At 37.2% G+C, this 14,273-nt stretch overlaps 1 protein-coding gene across 2 annotated transcripts; it reads left to right on the top strand.

The window, feature by feature from the left end:
- On the top strand, nt 1-12,731 carry LOC146481008 (uncharacterized). Of its 2 annotated transcripts, none has more exons than XM_085108698.1 (5): nt 1-63; nt 7,256-7,522; nt 8,859-8,961; nt 9,763-9,863; nt 11,695-12,731. In XM_085108698.1, exons 1-5 carry the CDS (start codon nt 7-9, stop codon nt 11,881-11,883), a joined length of 717 nt encoding a protein of 238 aa, XP_084964824.1. In that variant the 5' UTR covers nt 1-6; the 3' UTR covers nt 11,884-12,731. The 2 variants fall into 2 exon arrangements, with proteins under 2 accessions (XP_084964824.1, XP_084964825.1); XM_085108699.1 differs by lacking the exon at nt 1-63 and adding an exon at nt 5,024-5,178.
- The last annotated feature ends 1,542 nt before the right edge of the window (nt 12,732-14,273 follow it).

Genomic DNA, 14,273 nt, shown 5'->3' with positions numbered 1-14,273 from the left:
GTTACCATGATGAGTCACAACGATCTTGTTCTGCATTCTACTGGACTGCTTTATTCGACGAAGGTGAGTTGTGTATCGCAAAAAAAGTGTTAGATTCGATCATTGTGTTTTGTTAATCATAAACGGGTGCGCTGGATCAGTTTCGCTCCCCTCTTTAACTACTTCTGAAGTCAGTCGCTATATTACTTTATACATAATCCGTTTCAGTTGCTAAATGTTTTTATATTTTTAAATTAGTAAATAGAAAAGCTTCGTATTTTTTTTATCAAGCTCGCTTAAGGGTGAAATGAAGGTAAGCAAGGTGGGAGGAGGAGGGGTGTTCGTCAAGGAAACAATCCGAACACGCCCATACAAAAGAAAAGGGTTCAGAGGACTAAACGGTGCTTCACTCTTGATAAAGCGAATAAATTTTTTTTTCTCTTTCAAATTTTAATATAAGTGCTGGTTAGACATTCAACGAACCCCATTGGAACTGAATCACTATGGGACAGCGCTGAAATGTAGCCATTGGGTCTTTTTAGAGTACAGGAACGCGATTACTTTGACCAAGCTAATAAATACTAAACAGTACGATAGGGGAGCGGCATAAATTCTCTCTTTCTCTTTATAGAAAAAGGTAATACCACATCCGAGCTGGGGTTGATTATTGGACCATTTTAGCGCCACCGTCCGTTCAGCGAAATACTCGCATGTGTCCTAACGACCATCGTCAGCCTGATGTGCTTATAAGAGATTATTTCAGAACGGCTTGCCGAGATCCGTAATGAATTTTGAATGAGAACTTTTACGTTCTTGAGCGTTATTTTTCTCTGCCGTCTACACTAAAATGATCACAAACGGTCGGATTATGAAAACAGAAACTTTCGAAAACGCCCTTCAAAGATGGAGAGACGTTCGAAAACACATTACCGGGTTGCCTAAACATGCGGACGCTTCCAAATCGCGGAGTCTGCCAAACTATATATACGTACCTCTTTTGTGAGTTACCGTTGTTTTTGTTTCTCTTCAAGAACAGGAAAAAATCTTGCTTCGGTGCAAGATGGTTTTCGTTAGAGAGACGGTGACGGCAGAAAGCGCCAAAACGAGAACATTCCACTTCCGTTGTAAGTGGTGACTGCTTCATACGGGTCGTTTATAAAAACGCGTTTGTTTGTGAATGGGCGAGAGAGGTACCTTTTGAAATTAGATTGTTTCACTGCAGAGAATAGCAAAATTCACCGGAAAATGAGAGTTTCCAAACCAAAATGCGTAATTGTAGGAAGGTGAAAATGTTACGAAAACTCTTCCGTAGACGAAAGTATTTGGTTGCGTTTCCGACCAAGGTACTGAAGATTTTATAAAAAGTCAGTAGTGTGGAGGATGGGAAAGAAGGATACCCGTAAGAAAACAAAACACAACTGCTGAATCAACTATTACACACTTGAAAATAACATCTGTTTGAATAAATGGATGAGCGTCGGTTACAAGAAGCTGAGGAAGCAGAAAAATGTAACAAGTGCACTGAAAAACAACTTGCAGTGAGATATTAACAATTATCAAAGAAATGATGTTTTATCTTTATGAAACTCTCCCCCAAGCAAGTTTTCTTTTCAGAGGAAGAAAATTACAGCTTGAAATGACTGTTTATTCTTGCCAACTCATTAATTTTATTTATTCTTCAACTGGTATACTTTCTCAAGGTCCGTTTTGTGGGAGTACAGTCGATTTGAGGCAAGTCTATTGAACTGGTTGCAATTGCAGTGAAAGTGAAAACAATGGCGCCATTACTTTCACTATTGCCTACGCTTTTTGAACACAAAAGCAATTCTAAATGTTTATCTTGCCAATTGGTTTTGCAGTTCGTTGAGAGAGCGTCGTCAAAAAAATTAAGTAAGTCGATTCTATCTTCCTTACACCGCCAAATTTATATTATGTTTGGGAAAGAAAATATGGGAAAAAATGAGCCAAAAAGCTGTCCCCTTTGTTGTATTTTTCAAAACCAACCTCTAGCATCAAAGCCAGTATTTCATGACCGTGACGAAGAGGTTTCACAAGTGGAACTCAGAACTACATCGCAATAGCACAATATTACATTTCACTAAAAGACATTGAGAGACCACTGTCGATGAATTTCCTGTTACTATAATTTGCGCTTCCTAAAACGATGCCACAGACTACTACCCGCAGGAAAGAAATTTGTTTTCTACATTGCAAACGTACGCTGGAAATAACCCTTGTGAAGAGAGTTCTCACTGTATCCAGCTGAAAAGCGATAGAATGCTAGTTTTTCCTGCAGATGGTCTGTGGTCGTTGTTCAGTCAGAAGATAGCTGCTATGAACCAATATAATAAGGCACTCTTTATAAGCATCGTTAATAATCGCCTATAGCAAATAACATATTAACGCCTTTCAGCGCGTAAATACAAAAGGATGAATGGAAAATCACTTGATAACATCAACAGGTGAAAGGGGTATTGTTGTTTTGAAAGCAAGCGTGGCGCTCATTATCTTACGGGTGAATATAACAGCGGGTAATTGCCAACTTATCAACCGGATCGTTGTGTGATATGAATTTGTAAGGGGCCTGTTTCAACATCCACTCGAGCTGAATCCATCGAGGAAATAATTCCGACTGATTTTGTGTTTGACAATCACGCACGTTTATTTAAGTTTTTCGAGAAAAAGTATTACATGTCGAAAACGACAGCCAGCGAAGCTACTTAGCCGATATACAGGAACATCTGGTGAAAAGCAGGTAGTTGAAAATTCAGCATGTCAGCTAAATAACCTTTGTCTTTAATATAGACGATTGTCTCTCTGAGTATCGCCGAAAAGCTGGAAATTTGGAAACATTTCAAAGAAAAATAGTTGGGATTCATTATCATAATTTTTTCTCTTTATTTGATGGCCGTTTTCCTTTGTTAATGCTTTTTGTTGGAGGAAAAATTTCACAAATCTTTTCAAATTTAGAGTTCCGCTGTCACGCAGAAGAATTCAATTAATATTTTCAGTGTGGGTAACGATTCCAGCCAAGTTTTACAGTCTCATTCCCCATGCTTATTAAACAACCAGCTACAATTACCGATGACTTGCCTAATAGGCTTTTTTGTCTTTTTTACTCAGCGTACTTCATAAAAACTAATTTTTAGCTTCAAAATTTAATTGGAAGTTATCCAGTCTCCTGGGCCACGCCAATTACTTGCGGAATTGGAATAATGTTTAAATTGAATGAAATTACTCGGTAAAACGCGTTTCACAGAGGAACAATTAGCAATGTTTGAAATCCGTTTCGTGCGTATTCGGCAGCTTGTACAAACCTTCAAACAGTCCAGTATACCCTCTTTTGTAGACTACAAGCCATTAATTGCTGCATAAATGAAATATAATTATGCATTTTCGATGGTGGGAAGAACAAGTGTTAAGGCAAATATATGAATCACTGGCGAGAAAGCTTGAGTGTTTGAACAAGTGAATTTGGAATGATAAATCAGTCATTAGAAAATTTCCAAGTTTTATACCCCAAAGCCAATTGCTCAATGGTTTTCATTTTAATCGTAAGGATTTTACCTCTACACTCAAACGCTAGAACCATATTCTAAAGCATAATAGAGAGTACCATTGCAGAGTAGTGTTTATTTGACTAGTCGATAGTTGAACTGTATGATTGCCCATAGACGTAAGGAGGACCTTGTACTAGTTTAAGCAAAATAAAAACACCATAGGAAGGTGTTTATCAACAGTTTGTCAATTGAATGGTCAAACTTTAAGCACGTCATTCGCAGAGCGAAAAGTTAAAAACAACTTTTACCCCACTACAGAGGACATCACTGAGAAGCACTGCTCAATAGCTTATCTTTGAATGACTCCCCTGTAGGATTTCATCAACATAATCTAAATTTAGAATTCCCACAAACGACACCCCGGGGAAGTATTGCTCCATGCATTTCTTTTGTACCACACAGTTTAGAATTTGACCAACAAACCAAAGGAGTAAAACCATGTTTCAGCACCAGAGGCTGCTACCAATCTTAGCAAACGTTATAAGAGACAAAAGTGTGCACAGTTACTTTGAAGATTGCTATAAACGAGATTAAATTCGAGCCTGAGAAGCATTTTCAATCATGTTTTGATACGTGAAGTTTCATTTACAAATCCAACTTAGCCTAATGGCCTCATTGTGGGCTGCGGTTCGCGAGGGCTGATCATCACAATACCACTCATTTTGGCTATTCACACCTGTACCGGAACACATTGAGAACACTATAGCTTTCCAGAATTTTCGATTTAAAATAACTCTTACGTGAAATAGGAACGAAAACTTAGCGGTTACTCGCGGTTAACATAATATTTTTAACTGAACTGATGAGTTATCGTCTATTGTATTTTTCTCCCACAAAAAAAACTCATCTTTCTTTTTTTAAGGCATTATAAAACTCGTTTATTACATTATTATTTTTTTAGTTTATCGCTTTTTAAACCTAATTAACTTTCGTCATTTAATACCTTGCCTCTTTCCATTGCAAATTAGACATTCAAGGCGTTAAACTTCAATTGTATTCAAGGCGTAAATTTAAAACTGGTTTGTCTTAGCAAACCTGTTTAATTCTCGGGAAACATGTGCTTGAGGGTTATCCCTGCACTTCAAAATTAAGGCTAAGCCACCGCAAATGTATTCTTTTACGTCAATATCCACTCATGTCTGAAGCAAAAAGAGTGGTAATTGAGCCTAAGTAAATTTGAAGAGAAATATAAAGCCTTTTCCTCCTTATCAAAACGAAACATTTAAAAATTGGTGCTAGCTAGAGGAAGAGAGAAAGAGTCTGCGACACTGGATAAAGTAAAACAGTAGACTTTACGTGAGGTCGTGCGCTAAAAAGGAAATTGTATAATCTAAAAGATAGCCTTAGCTTTCAACCCTGTCTTAATACAGGTAATCGGATATAAAGGAAGTTCAAATTAATATAGCCTGACATGTTGATAAGTGAGCACCTTTTAAGGTAACCACCCTCCTTGAAAGATATTCCAAGCCGGAATAAAGTCCTTCCACCTGCTCAATATGTTCGCGTTAGTGTATATAAACCCATGCCTGAAAAAGATCCTTGCCACTAAAGCTTAGTCGCGCAACTGCTTAAACTATAATAGCACAGCCTAGACGCCTAGCTTACCTCTCAAACTCCTGTCACAATGGGCACAGCGTGGGTAGGTCTATATTTCTTTACAGCTTACATCTGAACGTTTAAAGCTTAACTTTTTAGTCTCTTACTGCTAGTTTCATAAACATATGCGGACTTAAAAGGCTGAATGGAAATTTTTCTACTTTAAGATTTAGAGTGAAATGAAAGCGTGGCCAGGCTTTTTTCATTCGCCTGTCAGACGCTTGTAACTTGATAATTTATAGGGAGAACTTTCTGGACATCTTTTTTAAGCTTCCTGAAAAAGCCAATTTATCTATTAACGCTTTTTTATGGCATTTGTTCAACATTTATTTTATAAAAATCATCGAAAATCTGAAAGACAATTAAGAATTTTGACAGGCCGATGATTTTCTCTTCTTGTTGACGGGCTGCGCGTGATCTATTTGGAAACGAGAAAAATTTTTGACAAGGAACATCCAAAACTGATTACTCATACAGCAAGCTTAATAATGAAACTAAGCAACAAGCTTTCAAGCAACTTCACCGGAAATTTTGAAACCCGCTGCAGGGTGTCTCCCATTTCACGGCGTCTTAAAACTGTTAATTGGTGAATAAATGTCACAAAGAAACAGATGAACCTCGTCCCCGTGTGTAATACTGTACAAACAGTATTACTAGTATAAATAGATAAATCATTTCGTCGCGAATGCGGCATAATATTTTGTTAGGCCACGAACTAATTTAGAAACAGGCTCTGCGCAAAGTTACGGCCAATTTTAGTTTAGTTTTCGATTAAGAATCTTCGCTAGGGAGTTCAGTTTAAAGTGGTAGCAAAATTTGACAAAGCTCTCGCCTCCAACTTCGAAACCCCTTCGTGGAAACCATTGTATAATTTAGTTTGGCATGACAGGGGGGTTTTTCTGATTGCAGCCGTCGGTGTCTGAGCTTGTAGGTGCTTTGTGTTTCCGTGTACGGTAGTTCGTACCACGTGACAGCTTCCAAGTTTAAAAAAATTAACCTTTAAATAAATTTGCACATTTTGTATAGCGCATAATTCCATGACGAGATGATCAAATGCTCTTTACAGTATAGGGACACTCTCGTGATTGTATGTGATTGGTCTTTGAGGAGAGGGAAAACCGGAGTACCTGAGAAAAACCTTTCCGAGAAAGGACAAGAACACGAGTTATACTCAGATCTTATACAGGCACTTTAATTGACCCTGTGTTTTTATTGAAATACTGGAATAAAATAGCTCTGACTCGACTGATGTATTTGTCTTAAAATATGCTTAGTCTTTAGGTCTAATTTTTTAATGAAATCAGACGTTAACAGATGTTCTTTTAAGGCAGACGCAGTTAAACGAAGAAAAAATTTGAATTCATAACTGTTTATTCAGATCTCACCCACACGATGCTTGAAGCACTTCAGTCTATTCACAGACTCCGGCCTCTTCGGTTGGCTTCCACGTGGGATGACTGTGTTCTTTTATTTTCCAGTACATCTGATAAAGAAATATTTTTATCGCAAACAATCGCTATCCAAAAGAGAACAAATGGAGCGCTTAAAACAGTCTTACAGCGCTGAACTGAAGAAAACGTATTCTGAAAGATGTTTTTTCTTCTAACCAGAAAGGATGTAAATTGTTTTGACTCCGTGGTATGGAATTCAAAACACCAACGAAATATTCCGGTGACAACAGCTTCAACTGTGTACGTGATTTCGAAGTCGTATTCTCTCGACCATCTCTATTCCAGCTTTCTCGTTCCTTTATTACGCTCCTGTCAAAATCTGTCCATAACTGCATATATGGTGTTTGTCCATAGGATCTTCAGACGATTGTCCAATTCGGTCTCCGCGACCAGGGGCGCCTGAGATTCCAACAAAATGCTGGGTTTTCAATATGTTCGAATGGGCACGTGAAGAATCTCGTGAATTGAGTGTTTTTCACGCCTTTTTTACGAAATATATGGGTAGAATCGACTTCAAAACATAAAATCATTTTTCTGTGAGTTCAATTGGAATAATTTGATGGGAATTACAATTCATTTAGTCAAAATTCATTTTTCCTTTCGGCCATTATGCAATAGGAAAAATAGACCATAATAATAACAATTTAATTATTTTATTCCTTCATGCAGATTGCAGTTATTCTGTGCTTCCTTTCCTACGCCTTCGTTCACGTGAGTAGCCACCCTAACCAAGCACCCTCAGATTCCGAATTTACCTGGTCCCCGAAGAATTCCGAAGATGATGTCGACGATTTCCGAAGCCTTTCAGATGGTCCCTTACCGTCTGTTGCCGAATTTGACGAAATTGAGAACGAATACAAGGCGAATGAAGTGGATTTTGATGACGAGGACGATGGCTATTTTGAACTCACAAACAACAAAAGAAGCCCACACCCTGTAAGTATAATTTGTTGTTGGCATGATATATATTTTACAAATTTTGTCCTAATAAATGATGGATGGTGTGATTTGCGCGGATTATTAGGGTTCATAGTCCTCAGAACTCATCAACAAAGTTTGCAAACTGTTTTTGACCGTCGGAAAAACAAAAAAGGGAAATATTAACACAAAACTAGAACTTTTTGATCGAATATCGAAGAATAACCTTTGGATTATGAATTTCCTCCAACCATAAAAAGAAAACGTTAGTTTAAAAATATCATTTTAACCCTGTTGCGGACCATACTCTAAATTTTGAAGGCCACGATTTTCTACGTAATTGAACATTGTTTAATCATTTTTGGCGGTTCTTAAAATTACTCTGCTTTGTTAACGTGATACTCACTTGAGGAATGTCCAATTTATTGTCTAAAACAAATGAATTCCATTATGAATAGCGAACTTTAGACTGTATTAACTGCCAAGCGTACTCCATTTCCAAACTATTGGACTTTAACCTCCCAGATGGTCTATTAATTGTGGTAATATAACAATTTGAGGTTAGGGTGAAATCTTCAAACATTAAAGAGGCACTGTCACGAAAAACTGTCATGAAAACTGCCCAATATTTGACAAGGAACGCTTTTTCTCACATGAAATTGCTGTTAAAGCGCCGGGAAGAAATGTTAAGAGATTTATCCTGGGAAGAACAAACTATACTCAGTTCTTAGCGAATTCTTGACAATACACAGGAAGTTTAAGAACTAGAAAAATTTGCAAATTGGCGAAAAATTGGCAAATGTTTTCACGTTGCACTCCATCTTCATCCTGGTCATCCACAGCCAAACATAACTGATACTAGTTTCTGTGCACTAGTATGTTTATTGTTAAAAAAAACGGAGCCGTTATTTTGACGATTCCATCGATTCAAGGCTATTCAAAGTGACACAAGAAAATGTGACACTGCCCCTCTAAGTTATAAAACGACATCAGAAATAAACGCGTCACGCAGAATAAGGGAATGATTGAAACTCGAGAAAAAATAAAGATAAAAAATTTATGGATTGCGTGGCAGTCTACCTGTGGTACATTTTTTAGATAATCGTAAAATTCATACTCCTATATTTCCTTATTGTGAATTACATCTCTACGAAGCGTCACATTTTTGTTGAATTCATCATAGAGAATCTATTCATGAATTTTATTGTCAGTCAATTGCCTGTTTCAAAATGTCATTGCGTTGTTGTAAAGTGCTTCGTTCCATGCCGTCGCCACTTGAGTTTGCGACATCTTTCTGACATGCCTCCATTCTGATTAAACAAAGAAGATTTATTTCGCTTTATTTTATTCAAAGGCGAGCGATAGATCATTCAAAAACAAACAAGGATATTACCTGATTGAAGATTTACATCACAGAGTCGTCGGCACAAAAGACAGAGTAAAGTGTAACACAAACGGTAAGGTTGTCGTGTGATGTCATTAAAACTCTAAAACTGTAACTTAATTAAAGGCCGTCACAAATCCTCCTTTAAAAACATTCTATGCAACAATTATGCTAATCGTTATTGGTGATGGCAAGCAAGGTGGTCAAAAAGGTTTGGTGTAATTTTAATAAGGTGGCGCCCGCCCCATAGCGGGCACTTGCGTTTTATATTACATAGCAGTTTATAATTACCCTTTCATCATGAGCCTATCGCGCCACCTGACGCATGCGCGAAATTTATTGTTTTGGCATAATAACCTGTTTCGTACTTAAGATTCATTGCCAACAATTTGCCAACAATGTTTCAACGTCATCTCGGGATGGTACGAGAAAGTCGGGAGTAGTGCCTGCTAAAACGAGGATGGTTTTGTGCGGTTTATAACTACGCGGGAAAAGCAGATCTAGGCAAGGGCTATTGAAATCCCAAAACAAAATTATGAGTAACTACGCATTTTTCAGAGGTAATTAAGCTATAATTTGGGAAACATGACATACATTATTTTGTATTTTGGCGCTTTTTTGAATTATTTTTGCATTATTATCTCTCAATAATGTGTGGTTACCCCTTATTTTCTTTTTGGATTCCAATAGCCCTTGCTAAGATCTGCATAGTCCTTAAATGCCTAAAAATACTTCTGTATTAGTAGGCACCGCCCTTTCCTATAATCTACCTATGAATCCTTCAAGTGGTTGTTTTTTTATTATTATTTTTCGGGTAAAAACGTTATTCTGTGTCATCATAAGTGAATATTTGCTCTTTTTCTTTGGTTGCCAGGAGTGTTTCGAGTCGGAAAGATTAACGGGATTCCTTACATCAAGAACAAAGTGACCGGGCGGTACCTAGCCATCAACGATAGCGGACATGTTTACACCACGGTAAGGCTGGAAGATGAATTTATTTTCCAGTTACTGTTGTAACATCAAAACTTGGTACGCACTGTGTACTTGTGCAAAAACTGTAGAAGTCATAACAGGGGCACTCAACGGCACATTTCGGTGGAAATCTGCTCGGAAGGCCTTTAATCTCCTCAGAATTTCGGATTTAATTGACACTGAAAAATTAATTCCTTTTGCTTTCGGAGGCGCAAATATGCCCTTAAAAAATGCGTAAAAGGGTCAGCTACTATTTTCGTAAAGCCACTGAGCAGCAGCTTGTACGTTTGGAGATACTGTTGATCTGATACGACCCGAAAAAGCATCTTTCGACCAGTAAAGAGGGATTAATTTGTGGATTTGAACTATGGTTCGTTCTCAAAGCGTAAGACCACGAAATACACGTCTAAAAGCTCGTGGAATAAGATTCTGTTCCCTAAAACTTTCTGCAACTTAAATTTTTCTGCTAAAGCATCCGAACGGGTCGTACTGTGTTAAGTTAAACAAATATGCCTTTGAAAGGTTACAAAACCATGTGGCAATGCAGGAGTCAACAAGTTAAGTATTTTCCTAAAACGTCTCGGGTGCCTCTATACCACAACGCACTCTAATTCAACGAACGGAAGTTACACAAGAAATTTATCGATCATCTGTTACAAATAAACGTACCAAAATAAGACAATTCAACGCTTTGCGACTCGTAGCCAAACCACTGCTACCAATGCTACATTACAGGAGAATCTTTGCTGAGGTTATTGTTTACATTTTACCTCATAAACATATATAATACAACAAGCTATGAACAAATGGTCACCATTAACTAGTAACTCGTGACTCTATTTAGTGTAAATATTACTGAGTTATGTTTAATCCCTGTCTAGACCGGCTAATAAGGTCAGGATTACACAAATGGTGGCCATCTTGGATTTCTGGGCCGAGTTGTTCAAAGCCCGATTAAGCTAATCTTGGGTTAACGTGAACTTTGTTTCGAGTATATTTACTAATCCATTAGGATGTCTCCAAAAGATTTTTGCCCCTCAGTTTTGCCTTGGACTTTTCTTTACCATCAGATTAAAATGAGCCTTATAAACCATCCTTAATGAGCGAGTTGAAAACCTCGATGGATTAGCGTTAATCGGCTTTCGAACAAACCCAGCCCTGGATATTTCCAAAACTTCAGGAAAGCGTCTAAATTGGACAAAAAAGTAATAAAAAACAATAACACTATTATGAGCTAAAACCATAAAAAAAATACGGAAAGAAACGTGATTTTTCCTAGTTTATAAAGGGGTTTTCTATTTTCTTGAAAAACTGCTTGTCAAAAATTGGTTATCATGGCAACATCAAGGTCAATGAACATTAACCAGCCACGTCAATTTTTTTCCCAAGATAAATTTCTGATAAAGTCCTGAAGCTTCAGGGCGTGTTTGCTTTGAAAGGTTAGTTAGGTTCAAAATCGCCGCGAGCAGATTCCCACCCCCCGGTCTAGATAATATAGGGTTAATATTCTTAGAGAAATTTGCTTTCAAAAACTGCAAAACCTAGAATGTTTGGCTACTCTTGCAACCCAGCCACACATTCTTTGTAAAATCTTGCCAATTTTAACGTTCGTCTCTCAAAAACAATTTAACATACGACGATCAATTTTTTAGAGTGCATTAATGTGTAGCTAGTTTTGTAAGCCAATGTCTTAGTATGCAGTCAGAAATCCTCTTATACTACGTTCAGTTTACATTACATGTAGTTACCGAGGCTAACGAAGACATTATTTTTTGTTCCTGCCTCAGGAGGTAAATCCTTTAACTGGGCTAATGCTACTTTACTTTTTTTCCAGCTCACCAAAGGCACAGATACTGTCATCCGCATTTATGTTACGCCGACCTTACAAGTGTACCTGTACCGCATCTTAAAAAATCCTAAGAGATACTTGTACCTGGATATTTCTCCTCAAAGCCGAACCGTAGCACCCACCAGCCTTGGTGATACAGCATTATTTCAAGTTAGATTGGGTAACACCTGTTAGTAAGCAAACGAGTAACAAATTTGATCCATGCCCTTTAACCTTAGTTCACTGCCAAAAGTAACCACGTTGTATTTATTTTGTTAATAATTTTACTCCCAAGAGCACAAATGCTAAAAGCAGTTAAACTTGCCAGTAAGTTATTTTGAAACCAGGAAAACTCCTGTTCAATATTTTTTTGCTGGATAACACTACTAAGGGTACAATCCGTTTAAATCTTCACATTGGGCCATTCTCGTGTTGCCTTGGGCCTCTTTTTCAAAGCGAGGCATGATCCACTGCTTTTCACATCTAAATGAGTCTTCCATTACACGCCAGTAAAAAAGCATCGTATATGCGTTTATGTGTTAGGCCTCGCTTCCATACGAAGGCCTATTTGGCAACACGGAATTGTCCAATTCGGTAAGGATATCTTCCACAGAGCTTCAAGAATTACGTATCTTCTTCTAGCAGTGAAAAGGTTAAAGGGTGTCTCGTAAACTACGCATCGACTAGTTCATTTTTCCTAGAGCCACTTGAACCTTCCCTTCAAATAACTTGGATAATATTTAATGATCAAGATTCTTTTTGTCTTTTGTTGATTTAAGCGTTTGTAAAAACAGCATATTTACGACTTACTCTATCTAGACCGCGCTTTATTCGTCTTGAGGCACGTCCAAACGATATTTCCGTTGAGGTCCGCAACGACAGAAGATAACATCATATGACGTTATAATTACGACATGATTGCCAAACAGCGGCCATTTTGGATTTCTGGATTACCTTGAAAAACCAGAAAACCGCCAAAATAGACGAAAAAGTAATCAAAACAAATAGAACACTGAAATGAGCTAAGAACATAACACTTTCTGTGCAGGAATATTCCATTTTCTGCTTAAAGAAAAAAAAACAGTCCGTCTGAAATTGATTGCTATGATAACATCAAACTCAATGTATCGTGATCTACCACATCAAATTGTTTGCTGATACATTTTTGAAGTCACGAATTTTCATGGCGTTTACTTAAATATTAAAAAAAAAAATTACAAAAGTTCAAAGCTGGTGCAGGCAAATCTCCAATCTCGGTCTAGATAGGGCAAGAGTACACACTCCCAGAAATTGTAAGCATAGTGTTTAAGGAATGTTTAAGGCGCTTGCTTAAGTGTTTTCTGAAAAAACAAAAAAGGTTCCTGACTTTGGCTGTATGTTTCGTTGTATTTGCTGCTAGAACAAACAGGAAATTAAGTAAGCGCAGTTTCGACAATTGGCGGGGCATTGCCCCTTGCACAATTAATCTAAAACAGAAGAGTACAAATTGGCAAATGAATTATTTAATTTTAACGGTAGATTTTCAAGTAAAGTTCTGAATTCGAAGCTATTCTATACTTAGACTTCACACCACACATCTCAGATTAAATATAAAGTATTTTTTTAATAGATTTAAAAAAACATCAAGCAACAAGCCAATAAAACAATTAAAGGGATCAGTATTGCGTATGACAAAGAAACGTTTGTTCTTTTCCTAGTGATTAATGATTTGTTTTAAAATTAAATCAACAGAAACCTACTATCGTATTTAGTGAAACAAATTCCTTCAATAACTAGTAATTAGAGGGTAATTTATTTAAATGAATTCTATAAAACATTATACGTAAACTGTAACAAAAGCATTTATGAAGATTTCCATTTCATATCTTTATCGTATAACTAGATAGAAAATTGTAAAAAGAAAATTAAAAGTACGTTTAAATTATAATTCCAGAATGTTTCCATCATTTTTTCTAATGCAACGAACCTTGCATTAACCGACGATGACAAAATGTTCGGTAATATATATATTTAGCCAAGCCTAAAACCCGAGCTCCACGACAGAAGTCTGCTTATTGTATGAACGTAATAACCTTATGAGTTCCTCATCAATTCTGCAGTTATATAGTACATTTTTAATGCATAAGCAGCTAACTGCTCATCAACAATAATGTAAAACAGAGGGCAAAATTACTGAATGCTGATTTGTTCTAACAGAGGGCAGTTTTTCGTAATTTTCCTTTCACCGAGGGCAAAATTACCTACTCCTGATTGGTCGAGCGGCGAAAATACTCGCTCCTGATTGGCTGAGCACGACAGTTTTACATTTTGTTGGTTTCTGCATTTTGTGTCGAAAAAAACAAGTTCTTTGAGGTTCTTTCGAAGTTCGACTCTTTAAGCCGGGTTCTTTGTACCAAAAATACATGGAAATCAAGTGCTGTAGCTAGGAAGGAAATCCCTTAAGGTTAATTTTGGTGTCTCTCACAAGAAACAGCAAACGATTATTTGTGTCAAAAGCTAAAGATCTAGACTTGGATCGGATTGATTTTATTTTTTTTTTGGTTGAGAAACTGAAATCAGTCATGGCGTCCAAGTGCTTTCAAAGA

Source organism: Pavona decussata, unplaced genomic scaffold, assembly GCF_977016875.1.
Source record: "Pavona decussata unplaced genomic scaffold, jaPavDecu1.1 SCAFFOLD_51, whole genome shotgun sequence".
Lineage (NCBI taxonomy): Eukaryota > Metazoa > Cnidaria > Anthozoa > Scleractinia > Agariciidae > Pavona > Pavona decussata.
The sequence above is the reverse complement of the archived record's forward strand: the minus strand, read 5'-3'. Positions and strand labels throughout refer to the sequence as shown.